Source organism: Helicoverpa armigera, chromosome 13, assembly GCF_030705265.1.
Source record: "Helicoverpa armigera isolate CAAS_96S chromosome 13, ASM3070526v1, whole genome shotgun sequence".
Classification (NCBI taxonomy): domain Eukaryota; kingdom Metazoa; phylum Arthropoda; class Insecta; order Lepidoptera; family Noctuidae; genus Helicoverpa; species Helicoverpa armigera.
Window position 1 is genome coordinate 8,831,426 of NC_087132.1, and position 16,907 is coordinate 8,848,332.

Sequence of the window (16,907 nt, forward strand, 5' to 3'; positions counted from 1 at the left end):
TTAAGAGCGTAAAAAAGTAAATACTAACTTAACAATGAAAAAAATAAACTAAACTTAAAACAATTCTATCAATATCGTACACAAGTAATTCCTGAGTTGAAGAATCTCTGTTTTGATTTAGCAATCCAAAATAATAGTGCGACAATAGCATTACGCGGGTGCCATTACTAGTATCGTTAAATACAGGCCATCGAGAAAGTTCGTGACCGTAGAACTTTGCCAATATCGGAACTATGGACAACTAGTGCACTCAGCTGTTGTCCTTTCAAACTGATACAGAGCTATTTCGGTCAGTTCTATAAGTACCTTTGGAGATGATGGTCAGCTTACCGTCTATAGCTGGGCAAGCTTAATGGTCTTTTACTGCTGTGATCCTGTCTATCTCGACGACCAATTATTACAAAATAATTCATAAAATGCCAAGAAATTGCATGATTGGCACATAATTTGGCTCTGTCAGTAAATAGCATCTAGATCTAACCAGCCAGTCCTGGTCTATAGCCATTTAGGGCATTTGTAGACAATCGCCAATTTGCCAACATGGTTACCGTTCCCCTCAACGTGGTATTGTATTTCACGATAGCATTCGGAGCCGCCAGCGAAATGGATTTCGGAGAAACATGATTGGTTTTACTTCGTTGACGTCATATCGGTATCGATACTAGAATTCTATTTGTACTTGAGCGGGCCTCAACTGTTTGCAGTCGTTGTATTGTGTGCTATGGAGTCAAGTGGTTGCAGTTATTTCTGTCGTCCGTTGAGTGGCTGTTGACTATTGCAGGCTTTACGTCGATGACTTGATCATTGTTTTGCTACTTGTCTAAAGAGCTAAATTTCAAGCTATTGCTCACTCCGGACGGTCATTACAACTGTACTTTGATAACTTTTCGTAAATAAAATGTATTTCAAAAGATTCGATCTATTTTTAGTAAATTCACACCTCATCGGCTACCCCAGATATAACAATATGTACCTACGCTCTTACCTATCTTATACTAGGCTTATAGATTCACGAAACTATGTAGCAAGACCGGCTCTAGGGACAGGAATGCAACGATATTATTGATTTTGATTACCGTGTCAGACCTGATGACGTCATCGAGGTTTTGTACTACCAGCCGATTCTCAGTACCAGGTCAGTGGTAAGGCATTTTCGGCGAATATATGGAAATTATTCAAGTTCCAGGAATCCTACTCGTGTACAGGAAATACAATTACTTGTGGTAGTTGACCCATACTAATTATGTTCCCATAGGGATAACCTTTGCGACTAAGAGCATTAGTAAAATTTGCAGACTCCTAAATAGTTAATCTTTAGACCCATGCTTGGACAAATAACAGGCATTGCTCGTTGATGCAGATTCATTGGCAAAATTTAACTCCTTTAACAGGGAACAAAAGTTGCGGCTACACACGTCAGGCGAACCATTGGAACCATCGTAGCAGCCAATACCAACTTAAATGGAGTATTTAATCTGAGCACATAGATAATATTGGAATGTTAAACAAATCACGTCAGATGTGACACCTAGCAGGTGTTAACTGCAGTTCAGAATGAGCTTCAAACCGACAAACAGTTCTATTTACGGCCAAAGCTTTGATTTCGTTTTCTAAAAGATAAATTGGAATGGCGACCCTTTTCCTTGATGTTTATTTGGCGATCCATGTATGGTTCATCGGTTTTTTCCAATCATGGTTGTATTTTTTAAAGCAGTAGAAAAATAAAAGCAAAGACATGACAATATTTGACGCTTTTGAGATCAGCGATATCGAAGTTATGTTTGAATTACTGAAGCAGCATACGACTTTTATATATAAAACACTTTAGAAACCTTATTTTTTTTAAGTACAGAAAATCTCTTAACTTCTCTAAAGCATTCAAATGGAAACAGCATTGGCACCTGATCACCAAACAGAATAAATGAAATAATCCCGCGTCCAAATGGTTGCTATGGCCTCCCTTAATGCATAATTCATGTCAGACACCCTCTAACGTCCATTTTGGACCTAAAAGGGACTTAAATTGACCGTGGATCGACACTTGTCCACCTTTCATTTGCAATATTGAGGTATCTATATCAATTATTGGGGTGCGGAATATTGCCAAATGTTTGAAATGTTCCATAATTTACATTCCAAATATAGGCTTAATTTGGACTCACATACGTCCAAAAGTACTGAATAAATAATGTTTGTACCCAAACAAGCCGTACTTACTTTCGTTTGCTTTGTGTATAATGAAAACACCTGGGCGCTTTCGGGTCCACATAAGCGGTCCTTACAAAATGGGCACTTATTCGGTCCAAAACAAATATTAATTTCATATATAAATCCTGGTATGTAAGTACGGGCCTCGTTCTAAATAAAGGCTGTTTATTTTTCACAGTTCCGTTAATCAAGTGTAGTCCGAAGTACGAAAACTACATTTATATTTTTGTTTCGGAAAGTCTATGTACCGAACTCTTCGGACCAAAAACTATTATCTCTGATCTAAAGACACTACCATCAAGGATGTAGTAAAATTAATCTCTTCCTGACTCCATTATTATGAAGCCCTGGGATTTTATCGTAATCCCCTCACTGTTTGTGTACCACTATTCTCGCATACCTCGGCTGCAGCGTCAGCTCCTAAGTGTAAATAAGCTGTAAAACGGCTCGTAACGGAATTCGGATCTCGAGTTTACTGCCAGTGATGGAACGAGCACGTCTCGACATCCCGCTCCCTACATAAACAGAGACTTTGACAACCCACCACTTTCCTTTATGAATAGATAGAGAGATGAAACGATCTATTTTAGTGATAGCTCCGATAACATAAATGTACTTTTGTCTATTTGCGTACGTTCTTTCGATAGTCATGATACAACTTTGAATCAATTTATTAGTCATGATTAAGTTTACAGTTTTATAGTACTGGAAGCCATATTCCAATGCTGAAACTGCTAGGCATAAAATTATCATTCGTTGGCTAAACGTTACCACAACTATAACAGAGTCTAGAAGCCATCTATCTACAAACAGCAAAAATGTAATGTTTGTTATGCTTTGTCCAACAGAAAACTGCTTCACTGTAGTAGTAGAAAAAGATGGCCGCGGTCTGGGCATGTCAGTGTGCGGTGGCGGTGGCCTGGTGAGGATCCGAAGACTGTACCCCCCTCAGCCCGCGTGGAGGACCGGGCGCCTGGCCCCCAAGGACCTACTCCTTTCCGCCAACGGAGTACCCCTAGCCGGACTCAGCACCTACGTAAGTACCTACACTAAAGCACAGAATTAATAGAAAGCAATAAAATACTAAAGCGCTCTCATTATTCAAGTGCAATCGACCCTGAAAGTTTGTTCCGCACAAAAATATTTTTCTTCTTTATCTTTGGCAGGTAAAGTCTGAGCACCAATAAATTTCCCGAAATTATGTTAGCATATTGCGCATTTTTTCTTATCTTTAGCACTGCTACCTTTACCGACGTTACTTGCGAATGCACGGCCAACATTTTATATTCATTACACAGAGCCTATGAAATTTAAGTGTACTGCTCTGCCCTTTACAAAGCACTGCTTGCATAGCTGTTATGAAGGTACAAACGTAAAACACGGTCTCGTGCTTACAAAAATAAACAGTAAGTCATGTTAAAAATGCCATTTGTTGTCGCAGCACTTCCCTCGCTCCGGAGGCTGGGTTATAAACGTAAAAACTTTTATGAAAACTCCAACACGGTCCGCGCCGAGGCCTCGGGTTCAAATGTAATAAACTGTAAAATGTTTGCCACAAAGTTATACCAAATTATATTAGACTTGCTACACTAGGCGATGAAAAATAGTCTCATTTGTAAAGCATTTGTCGTTTTGGGCGGAATTGAAATAATCCGAGAAAATTACAATGTAGCCAAATCACGCGCGTATCAAAGCGATTCCGCGAGCAAACCGGATTCAATACCTACAATAAATAAATGGGCCATTAACTCAGTTTCGTTGGGAAATTCTATTAATTCCCTTTGAGTTCCCTTTATCGGTCGCAGCGGGGTGCGCACCGTTACCGAGTTATTCTGGTCGGTATTGCCTCGCAACTTGTGGGTACTTTCTCAGTCGCAGACTCGAGACTCATTGGGCTTAACAAAACCTCAGACTGAAAACATTAACATTTACTTAACCCAAGAAATCTATTCATAGTTCTTCACGTGGTATTGTACAGTTTGTGAGTGACTACTTAAGAAAAGGTGGTAAAGTAGCTGAAAAAACAAAATTTTCTAATATTGTATGTAGGTAAATACCGGGAAACACGTACAACACATTTTCTACGGCACTAATTGCTAATCTGTCTCGTACATGCATACAGCAATATAACTGTAACTACCTACAAGACTAGGCAGAATGCTAATCCACATGTAGAGGTTCCTTTTGGTCTCACGTTGACAAGCAAAAGCAGTCGTAAAAATCGGTATTCTGTAACTACTATTGCTAGAAGGTAGACCTACAATCTACAGCGCAAAGCTTCCGGATAGCCCGTCTCTCAAACTTTGAAAATGCTCTTGATATTTACGCGATTTTGTAACAGCCAGATACGAATTTGGAATTCAAAATTCAGGGAGTATTTAAAATACAACCAGAGTATTTGGCTTAAGTGTTATAATTTTAAATGGAAACAGAGGAAAGTTTTGCTAACAATTAAACATTCATCAGATTGGAACATTGAAAGCTTTCGCTTTTATCATTTTGTGAATCCGATACAACTTGAACAATTCGAAGTAGGTACAGTACGAACAACCGAATGAAAATGAGACTACGAAGGTCAGATGTCAAATTGAGTCGATTCTGTTGAATTACGTGGCAGAGGTCAATGGACTTCTCATCCAGCTAAATTTAATCCATCTGTTTAATACTAGGAAGCCCTCGAGGTGCTCCGGACGGCCGCGGCGCGGGTGGAGCTGCGCGTGTGCCGGCCGCCGACAGACGTGGTCGACAGCGTCACGCCGCCGGAGCCGCCGACGCCGCCGGCCCGCACCCCTCACCCGCCCCACCTCCCGCCGCTAGACCCCCTCAACTGTCACCCTATGCATGCCAGGTAAACACTCATTACACTGAGCAACCATAACACGTCACGCTCGCATAATTTGTCCCCTCGATCATCCCACGCTCTAAGGTCATTCATTTCGTGCATGATAAATAAACCAAACACGGTACGAGGACTCACAGATTTCTGTGCATGAATGTTATCGTACAATAGCTCGTGTCATTAAGGACAACAAACAAACCTCGGTACACGTACCTGGAGATTAGACATAAGTGTATACTGTACAGGCGACGAGACACGAACGTCAGAAACTACATCATGTTATCCAAGTTCCCATCTCATTGTATCTTAAAATCGGACGTTCGCTGACGAACCCGCTTTGAACGTGTCTTGTGTGTGGCATATCGCTGATTTCGATCTGCAGCATTTAAATACAATCTATGGTTGGAAATGTTAGATGTAGATAGCCGGAAATTGGTATTGACCTTTAGTATTTGGTGTGCAGGCTGTCTCAGACGACAAGCAGTGCGACGACGTCGTCGTCGGAGGGGCGCGGGCGGCGCGAGGCCAGCCCGGAGCCCGACCGGCGCGACCTGCGCCTGCCGGACCTCGACCGGCCGCTGCCCGTTTACGACGTGCAGTACGGGGTGAGCACTAAACTCCCACTTAAAAAAAACCGCTAGTGCACCTACCACATTGTTGTGCAGTTTACTGTTAGCTTAAAAAACGCTGACTACCGAATTTTCGTTACGTAATAGAGGCTATCGTACTATGCACTTAAGCAAATGTTTACTCAATTGGAACCGAAATGATCAGAAAAATAGAAAACGATAAACAATTTTTCTTGCTCGTTACTTTATCTGACACTAATTCGTTTCATTGGATTTCAAAGAAAAACCCACACGCCATACGAACATTAATTTGATTAGTCTCTCAAATCATTAGAGGGAAAGAAAAGGATAGAATGAGGGTTTTCTAAAATGGCGTCCACGAGGTGGCAGCACCGAGTCGTCAGGTCCAGGTAACTGTCAAAGTGCTTATCTTTACTATGAATAGTGAACGATTTTAGTGTTTTTTTTTTATTTTATAATTAAAGCACTGCATTATTGTTTTACTATTGCGGTTGAGTAAATAAAAAAAACTAAATCATATTGTGTTAACAAATTTTTCAACAAGCTTTTCCTTAGTACCAGTGACTTTTGCACCCTCTCTCTTAGCTCAATTTTTAGTTCGGAAACCTTATTCTGACCCTAGTCCATAATAAAATCAATAACACTTCCAATATAACAGAATTTCAATAAACAATAAGTTCGGACCCTACAATTCCATACTATTTGACAGCTGTTTGGACCAGACGCATACGTGGCGCCACCCTGTGGCAGAAAAAATTGAGAAGACCCTCATTGATTTGACACAGATCAAAGAGTACTTAAGCACTAAAAAAAAAACATGTTACGTGATCCTGCTGGCAATATACTTTCAATAGGGCCCTCTCTACAGGCTGAATTAGAAATATAGACAATTTACTGTGTATTTAGTAATACATCAAACAAGCTACACCTAATTCGTTTCGTTTTATGCCGTTTATTTCCACGATGATCTATGGTCTTAGTCACGGAGTTAGCCTTTTTAATTGCATTTATGATTTATGTTTTAATTTTCATCCACTTTTCTTGTTCACGGCTAAAAGTAGTTAACATTTTTTGTAGGAAATAACAGTCGTTTTATTTGATGGATTAGGATTCATTCCATGACTAATTTAAATAAGCTTTGTAATTTTAGAATCAAATATCAGAACCATATAGTCGTGAGACCCCACATTTTGTAAGACGAGTCATTTGTTAGCAGGCGTTATATTTTATGAGGTATAATTTCACTGGTGTGCGAGTTGTGCGACTCGGTAATATAATCCGTGCGAGTTATTAATAAAGCTCTTTGTTCACGCCTACAGGATGACGGATCAGTGGTGAGTTCGTTTTAACTAATGTTGTATGATGGAAATTTGATGTGGAGTGAGAGAATAGCTATGTGTATGTAGGTGCCACCTGTATACAAGGGCTGTGACCTCAAATCCGGGTATATCATAGAGTAATATACGTACTCAACATTATCGTTCTGAGTGCGTAAACATAAATGTTTAATGAATGTGTAGTACTAAGTAAAGCTACAGAGAAATGCAAATATTCCCAAAAAAGCTTTCTAACTAAAGCTTGATACGAATAACGGCTAAACTGCTATTTATATCTTTCTGGGTATCGAAAAAATCTATTGCTATCTGACAAGGAAAACATGGTAAATAAAATCCGTGTTCAAAATAAATTCAGCATTGCAGCCATGAGAACAATGATGGTATGTTTAGCTCCGCTTGTCACGTTTTGTATGGACCACTGACGCAAGTTGCATGCGTCGAGTGCCAAGCATTTGGCATGCTGACTGACAGACGATTATACATAAACGAAACGAAGTTCCACTTGCAATATTTCCTGATATATGATATACTATCGTCAAGAAGAATCGTAAATTTGGCAAGTCTCTAAAAGTAAACTAGAATGATTACTTTTTGTAAGAAGTCATAGAAGTCTTGGCAATGATATCTGGATTATTTACCTATTAATCGGATTGGATGACAAAGTAGATTTATATGGATCAACTTGTAAGCCCTAAATATCCTATATGGAAACATTATACGTCTGGTATCCAAAAGATGGTGACATGGTAGTGGACTAAAAAATTGGAACACTCCGTGCAATCATTCATGCCTTTGTGGTTAATGCACTCTTAATCCTGAATTTCTATTTTCCAGGAATTTGACATCGTAATGACGAAGGTGAACGGATCTCTGGGCTTCACGCTGCGGAAGGAAGACCACAGCGCGTTGGGCCATTACGTCAGAGCGCTGGTGAGGGAACCTGCCCTCAGTGATGGCAGGATACAGCCTGGTGATAGGATTGTTGCTGTAAGTGTGACTCATACAAACCAACTACTAATTGTAACTGTTTTATATCCCCGTAACGATATATTCGATTCCCTTAAAACCTTTTTTAAAAATTGGTGAAGTAAAAATAAGTAATACCTGATTTGGGACATTTTTTAACGTTCTGAAATTTCACACATGACATTGTCCTTATTATATTAATATGTTTCAAAACACATCCTTTGTTCATACGAGTGTAACTAGATCACTGCAATGCATTCCAAGAATATTGATTCAAATGAAAGCGAATGACTGATGCAATTACGCTGGAGGTTACATGTCGTAAATTATGCTTAAATATAAATCAACTGTGGGAATTTGAATGAATTGGAGTCAAAAAGTACCAACAACAACAATAAAGCATAATGAGATCATGATGAGAATTCTATAACTGAAAATCGCGGACGTATCCCCAATTCGCCAAATGCTCGACATACCAAGAGCAATACTCAGATTCCATATGTATGATTGTCAGTCATTAACCTCGTTTGTTCAGGTGAACGACACTGCGATGTCCAACATGTCTCATGCTGAGGCGGTAGCGTTCCTGCGCGCATGCGGCGCCGAGGTGCGCCTGCGACTGTACCGAGATCACGCAGCCACGCCGCTATCTCCGATGTCTCCTAGGGAAGAGCCCACGGACTCGGACGCACCTATGAATAGGCCTAAACCCCCGCTAAGGTTGGTTGGCTTGATTTGCAATATAGCTTTAGTCTTCTCTCACGATCCATCAGAGAGTTATTGAACTTACTCTGTTACTAAAGATTAGACTTGCTAGAGAGTGTTCTGCCTTCAAAGTCGAAGTAATCACCTTAAACTTAACCAATATTTCCGATTATGTCAGTAATGAAGGAAGGGATTAAGTGTCCTTGTCATCAAACTTGTAGAGATGGAAATGGGATAGCCACATTTATTTGCGAATATGGGTGTTTGTACAGGTATTTTACAAAATAATCAAATACGCTTATTATACACCATCAGGCCTGAAGCAGTATCAATGTTGTGCGACCTGGCGGCGCGGCGCCTCACCCCGGACGCGGCAGACGGCTCCCGCTCCCCCTGCCTCTCCCCCCGCAAGTACCGCAAGCTCACCAAGGAAAACAACCATTACGAACAACCCAATGGTATGTACAGGTTACTGAGATGTCACGTCATCCGAAGAAAGAATCGTGGTAACGGAAAAATTAGGACCGCCTAATATATGTAATGGGCTTGGGATGAGCTTTTAGAAGTTTGGAAAACGTTATGCAGAGATTGATTCAGAATCCTACAAATTGAATTCTTTCCTGCAGGCATATTTTCTTTTGCGCTCAACAACGTATTATTTCGGTATAACCAAATTCCATTTCGTATTGTCACTCGCTCCGATGCTTGTGGCCCGAAACTGAAAGGTTAAACTTATTAAGCGCTTAACTGATCGAAAGTGCTGTAAATGGATTAAAGGTGAACCCAACCTTTCACTTGATAGGTTCAACTGTTGACGCTTAACTGTCCCTAATACGTAAATTTGCGAAGCCTGAATAGTTTTTTTCTAATCAATACGACCAACAGACCTGGTTTATTTAGCAACCCAAAATTGCAAAAGATAAGTGATAAAATATCATACGTCTAATTTACCTACTCAAAGCCTTTAATGTAATTTCAATATTGATTACGTGAAATGTGTACACGCGCATGAATCATATTAGGCGGGTACACGTACGTAATATATTCAAAGCACAAATGAACGTAATTATCTCTGCTCTGTGTTCATTAACTAAGCCGCATTACCATTGCAAACAACGCGATGGATGTATATTTATCACACAGGTGGATCCCAGCTAGCTTAATTCAATAAAGCCTGCACAAAACTAGTGAGCTGCGAAACTTTGCTAACCACATTTGACACTTGTCACACGATACAATATACACGCCACACACTAAGCGATGTAGGTTTTCCACGCAGATGTTCCAAGTTCCAACAAAGTAGAACACGGTTCGGAACATACAGAAGTGGTTCAGGAGTCGCGGCGGCCGGGCCGGACTGTGTCCCTCGCCAGCCCCACCGCACCACCCACTTGTAGAAAACAAAAGTTGAGCCTGACAGGTGAGACGCTGTCGGCCGCACACTGTCCAATCATAACCCATCGCTTCACACCCTGATCCAAAGCAGCGTATAAACTGACTGTCGGATTCCGAACCATACCAGGACTATGTTTACACACCATCGTAGCATACAGCACTTCATAGATGTTCTTCGGTCATTTGACATTACCCCGAAGACTTGTGTTTAGCCTTATGTGCGTGCTCTTCTACTTTACTTTCATTTGCACTCATAAATGTCTAAACAAATGGCAACATTGTTAACAAATTGTGGTAAATTTTCTCTGGTTACCTCTTTTTCAGAGACAACTTTCTGTGAAAGAATAATTGGAAATGAACCAATTTGTTAACAGTGTTCGTGATTAATAGATAGATTGTAATATTATTACTTTGTGGAATTTCAGTGCCTCCCCACGGTTACGAGTTGAACAACTTGGACAATGACACGTTAGATGCTCCAAACTACCAGGAAGACATGTCACGTCAGAGGTATCAGGAGCCAGTGTTCGCAGTGGACTCTGACGAGCCGGTGTCGATGCCAGTCGAACTACTGAGTGACGAGGCGCGCTTCAAGCACGCGAATCCTGCGTATCAAAGCGCTGTGCTCCATACAACTAGCAGTGATGGTCATACTACCAGCTCTGAAGGACATAAAGATGATGGTATGCTTAGTAATAATTATAGACACATTTCTTTCCTGTGATACGTTTTCCATAAAAATGTATTCATGATGCATCAAATACTGATTGCTTATCTCTCAATTCCAGGCAACGGTTTGAAGAAATGGAAAGGTGTCGCATTGTCTCCTGACAACGAGCGCAAGGTGAAGACGGAACCTCCCCCCCTGCCCAAACCTAAAGAAATTGATCCCGTCCAAAAAGAAAACGTCAAGCCTGAAACTCCTAAAGACAACACGTGCAATGAACCTACGGTAAGATAAACCAAAACATTCGAAAGAAACCACTCTATAAACCAAAGTCAACACCATTTTTTAGAATCCTAAACATGATATCGTCAAGTTAACTTCATCCTAGCAACTTATTGCAAAAAACTTTATTTTACTCTTGTTTTATACATTACGCCAGACTTTGGTTTTTAAATGTAATCACTTAACTAGCTCCTAATCCAACAAGCTTCTTATTTCCAGATAGTAACAGTGGAACTGAACCGTGGCTGGAACAGTCGGCTCGGGTTCAGCGTGCAGAGCCACCCCGAGTCTGGACAGAGCTACATCTCTGCAGTTTACAATGATAGCGTGGCTGCGAGGGATGGACGGCTCAGACGAGGTGATGTTATATTGCAGGTACGTTGATGATTTTCTACTATATTTCTTCTAAGTTCTTAATAGACGTGTTCTCAGCGGTCATTTGGGTTATTGGGTAAAACGTCACTGATATCTCTAGCCGACAAGGCAATATTTTTAAGTTATCAATATCTACCTATACGGCATGTTAGATTTGCATACGTTTTATGCAAATGTACATAACTTAATCAGTTCAGCGTGAATATACCGTATGTCATGCAACACTTAGTCATTAAAATAAAACCTATAGAAAGGGGATTTCTCATCATTGTAGATTTTATGAATGCAACTAATGACTTTAATGTCTTGATTACAGGTAAACGACGAGAACGTAACATCAATGAAGACCCCAGAAGTGATCGACCTGCTGCGAATACTAAGAGGCTCTATTTGTATCACTGTACTGCGGCCGCCGAACCCACAGTGAACATATACAAACATTTTGTTGGATGAAGCTTACCCCCGGGCCCGCGAGACCGGGCCTGGCAGGACAAGTGGATGATACCCCGTCGGTGAAACCGAGCATGTTACCCAACACGGGAACAAAGCACCCTACAAGAAAATTATATGAGTTGAATTAAATGAATCTCTTCCCAAAGCAATGATAAACATTGCACATCGATTGTACCTTCATGACATTTATTACTTCTTACAAATCCAATTTAATCGTTAAACAATTGAAATGCAATCAGTATCATTAAAATAAAACAGACCACAACTAATTCTACGCGATTATTAAATGTTTTCTTATATAATTTGCTATTCAAGTATTATAATGTATTATTGTGATCAGTATGATAGTGGAATGATTCGGTTAAATCATGTATTTTTTATAATATATTACGAATATTTTAAATCAAAGCTTCATTATTGAATCTTGCATATGAATGTAAATAATCCATTCAGTCGAATACATGCTGTTTTGTTAAAGTTCCTAATAGTGGATCGTGCTAATCTCTGCCGTCGTAAATTATATTTCATATACTTGATAAGTTACCTAATAAAATAATTTATTTTCGGAAAAGATCTCTGTAGCTATCTCATAGACAATTTATTAGGAAAATATATAAATCTATTGATATAAATACATCATGATATTTATTTATCTATCTTACCCGACCAATATAGATACTCAAAGATAGTCTAACGAATAATGAAAAAAGTATTTTTATTTTATATGTACACTATGATTGAAAGGCAATAAGCGGCTTTTATTTTAGAATTAATATATTATGACTATTAAAATTATGGAACTTTAAAGTTATTATATTCTTATTAGAAAATGAATTACAGAGTAGAATTTCTAAATGTAAGCGACAAGTTAAGGCATCTGGCGGCCTATATTTGTGCAAATATAAAGTCCCTTGACTAATAAATAAAAAGTAGACTATGTTATTGTAGAAAATATTGAAATGTCATGAAGTATAGCATTCCAAGAGGTTAGCCTTTGTAAATAATGTAAAGTTAAAAGACAGTTTATGTAGTCGTTGTGAAGTCGCGTTATGTGCAATTGTCAAATGTAACAAACTGCAAAATGTCGCTTAGGTTTTTTTTTTATTTGTGAATAATATTTTGCTCAAATATATTTGTAGTCAGAACACAATGGTTACTTTGATGATTGCCCGTAACGTTTTATTAACATGTTTGTAGCGTCACAGGATTTGTGTACCTTACGAGTAAACGTATTGAGTGACGAATTGCATGCGACCAAATGCAGATCCCTGGTCTATACAGATAAAAGTACACACGTTTGTCGCTAAGCGCTAATGCGACAAACTAAAACCCTTGAGTTAAATTGCTATTACGATTATAAATGAATGCATTGTACGCTATACTTCCTATAGGCACTGAATATAAATTCTAGTCAAATCTAAATTTTAATTGAAATTATTACACAGTTAGCCTTTGAGAAATATAATATTGACGTAAAACAGTAGTTAAATTATATTCTTACATAAATAAATAAATAAAATATTATACAATATTCACTCTTTGATTTCTCATAAGGTGTCTATTTGTTATGAACTTGAAAGATTTTATCAACAAATCTATTTTAATATTAACGATACTAGCATAAGCCGATAGAAATAAATTGTTTAGAGAAAAAGTATAATGAATCATTACCCATAAATCAAGCTGAACGAATCAATCAACTGATATTCTAAAGTAATTGTGATGGAATTGTGTTAGTTTAACCGTGTAACGTATACTAGAGGTAAATAATGTGCAACTGCAGTAGATGTGAATGGCCCAGCACACCCATAACCACGTACATATTGATTTATGCATTCATTAGTTTAATGGTATCTGAATGTTAAGTTTCTTGCCAGCCAGTTTCTTTCCGAATTAGTTATTTATATCATCATACACACATATACATACATACATAATGCGATAAAAGCTACTTCCTATAAAGAACATGAAATGCCTTAGATCAACTACTGCCTTGACCTTATGATATTTAAAAAACATTATTTTCAACCAATCGCAAACATTGTATTGACACTTAATTTTGAAGATATAAAAAACTACGATTTGAAGACTATCAGAATACTATCGTAACAAAACAAGCGATGTTATTGGTCAGTTGACTATCCACGACTAGGAAGCACGCACTACATCGCTTAGAAAGTACTCTTGTCACGACTATTCGTGACACATATCTTGTCACTAAATGCGTGACCAATATGGACAGGACCTGAGGAACAAGAAACCTATCCCATTAGCCACTCCAAGCTTATTTCTCACTAGCTCAAAGCTGACAAAATACGTATGTATAACTGACCATTATCTTCACGATTAACGAAATATTGCTAAACTTTCCAAAATGTTACATAAGAAAAGAAATTCCTAAGAAATCATGAAGTTGCAAAAAACTCTCAAATTAACTATACGAGTATTTTTTCCCAAAGTGAGATAGGTGTCTTAAAATAAAAATTTACTTTACTAATGAAAACAGTAAAATATTTCGCTGTTCTACTTTGAAAGTATTCTGATAGTCTTTTAACCACATTACTCGAAATGTAATTTATATAGGTAATTTATTAGTTCCATGATTGCATATCGCCTACTAGTCTATCATGCCTTAACAAGTCTGGGCCGTAGTCGTTGTGACGTTGATATTATTTCACCGAGTATCGTGTCAGTCATAGAAATATTAATGGAATGTACGATAAACTTAATTACCTTACTATGATACGAATAAAAATATGAAATTAAATTATTTTGTTGTATTATTTCACTCTTCCCCGACAAGTTGAACTCCCTGAAGAAAAGACCCTGACTCTATTGGGTGCTATGTCTTCGCAAACTCTTGTAAGATGTCGAATCTTCTAGCTACGAACACGATCTTGTAATTTGATACCGAACATGGATAGATTTATAAGATTATAAGTTCAGTCTACAAGATGTACTGAAACTACAAATTCCTTAGTGAAATGCTGTAGGGAAGCTTAATGCTGTAGCAACTAGGAGCCTTTATTTTTTTTCAATCACGATTCGAGGATGAATCTGTAAGCTAATTACTACTTGAACATCATAATAAGAAATAATTACATTGCAAACATTTTACCTAAATACTTAGCATTAGACGCAACATAATTAAACAAACCTCAACATCTTCAATGTTGGAATTAAAGACCCTAATACCGTATGTTCCCTTACGAAACATGTAGTCCTGACATAATTGGTGCATTATGTCAATTTCTCATTACATTTGCTATATATTCTGTCTGTTGGGACAATTCTCGCCAATCGATATTTCACCACGATCAATATTCACTCTTATGCAAAGCCTTACTTCATGCTCTTTCACCCGTCTCCTATCACCTATTACGAATGCAGTGTCCATGAGGCGGAACAATCGAACGGTGCCTTCGCAGCATCGATCCATAACACTTGGAAGCACGCCATTAACACCGGCCACTTTTTATACCGTCGCGTGCAAGGGGAATGCAAATGGACGATCTTCCATGACGCGAACGCGACTCTAATAGGGATAAACTTACGTGTTAACATTGTTACGAAATACTTAGAGCAGTTTATGATCTGGAGCTTAGCATGGGAATTTCACAAGGTTTTATAATGGGTAATCTGTTATAGGATAAGAATGAACAATCTACCAGTCACAAGTCTGCTATCAATTAATAGGTAAACAATTTTCCTGTCACTTTCCGCTAGAAGATGACGAGAAAATGTTGTCTACTAGTAACAAAAGGCGGCAAACCCTGCAAGGTAAGCGAGAAAATACCCTGCCCCTTATTTTCCTAACTATCCAATTCTAAGTCTTGCAATCTTTGTCTCGCCATTTCAGCAAATCGTAGTTTTTACCAATGTCATTACCATTAGCAGTGGTACCGCTTGAATGAATCAATTGAATTGTCAACCCGTTATTTTAAATCAGCGTAAAACTTTAGTGCCATTTTCAATTCATTATAGTGGAATTACAATTTACGTAAAATGTCTTTACAACGGCATATAAAGTACATAGGTAACTTAATTCTTGGAAATTAAGGTATGCTTAGTAATTAGCACCCCGTTTTAAACTACAGTTAAAGTTCTTCGTTTGTAGTAAGTATGGTCAGTGGCATATGGTTAACTTCACGGTCATCGCGCGTCCACCGGCCTGCCGAGGGAGTCCAACTCTCCACGCTTGGTTGCCAACCGACTGGACCTAAACACTAAGTAACAACGAACAACCAACCTGTCATAACAAAATCAGGCCATCTTTTGTACTTCTTATAACATTCTAAAGAAAAAATACTGCAATTACAGCATAAAAAGTTCGATAGAAAATAACGTTCTGCCAAATTGGACTTTTCTTCTCAAGTAGGACGGTTGTATCAATGAAATGGATTAACAGGACCACCCAAGAAATGCCGAAAAACGTTTCGAATTAAACCGATAAATTAACGTTACAGTAACAAGAAACTATTTTGCTTAACAAACAAAGAAAGTGTACTTTACTCACGAAATAAAACTATAACGGGTCTGAGACCGCATCGCAGTTTAAAATGTATCTGGTACTTTAGCTAGAAAAACACAAACTTGTCTGAACTATAAAGAAAATGTATCAAGTTGTAAACAGTAAAAAAGATGGTTACATAATACTATGCAAAACTATTGGTATTAGAAAATCCTTAAGAAGAATTATAATTTCATTAAAAAAATCAAAATAAACAATACGTCTGTATCTACAGTTCTACACCTTCTACACCAGGTTGTAAAAATAGTACAATTATACACGAATTTCTAAAAGCATTATTTTTCGCATTCTGCGCTGCGACATTACACACTCCTTGGTCTACTAATACTATACCATAATTATACAATTAGGGACGCACCTTATGAAAAAGATATAATTATAAAGTGTCAGCAAATTCAAAAATCTTCTTATTTAATAGCAGGCTTACAGTCAATAAAACATTATATTGTTTAAATCCCGATGTACGTAGGTAGCTATGAATAATCCTCATAATTTTTCACCCTGTAACTTTAACCCTCCAAAGCCTGCAGAAGTTACTACAAACACAGGGGGATGTGGA

General features: G+C 38.3%; 1 protein-coding gene across 3 annotated transcripts in view; it reads left to right on the forward strand.

Annotated features, from left to right (window-relative positions):
• Positions 1 to 14,587, forward strand: part of LOC110378159 (uncharacterized) — a 72,847-nt gene extending 58,260 nt beyond the window's left edge. Inside the window, exons 4-15 of one of the 3 annotated variants that reach the window (XM_021337297.3) lie at positions 3,057 to 3,244; positions 4,878 to 5,056; positions 5,511 to 5,652; positions 6,957 to 6,971; positions 7,809 to 7,961; positions 8,476 to 8,660; positions 8,961 to 9,103; positions 9,925 to 10,065; positions 10,466 to 10,723; positions 10,829 to 10,992; positions 11,209 to 11,364; positions 11,681 to 14,587. In XM_021337297.3, the coding sequence (XP_021192972.3) occupies positions 3,057 to 3,244; positions 4,878 to 5,056; positions 5,511 to 5,652; positions 6,957 to 6,971; positions 7,809 to 7,961; positions 8,476 to 8,660; positions 8,961 to 9,103; positions 9,925 to 10,065; positions 10,466 to 10,723; positions 10,829 to 10,992; positions 11,209 to 11,364; positions 11,681 to 11,791 (1,835 nt within the window). In that variant the 3' untranslated portion in view covers positions 11,792 to 14,587. The remainder of the gene's footprint in view (positions 1 to 3,056; positions 3,245 to 4,877; positions 5,057 to 5,510; positions 5,653 to 6,956; positions 6,972 to 7,808; positions 7,962 to 8,475; positions 8,661 to 8,960; positions 9,104 to 9,924; positions 10,066 to 10,465; positions 10,724 to 10,828; positions 10,993 to 11,208; positions 11,365 to 11,680) is intronic. The other 2 variants (XM_021337298.3, XM_021337299.3) reach the window with 2 other exon arrangements.
• The last annotated feature ends 2,320 nt before the right edge of the window (positions 14,588 to 16,907 follow it).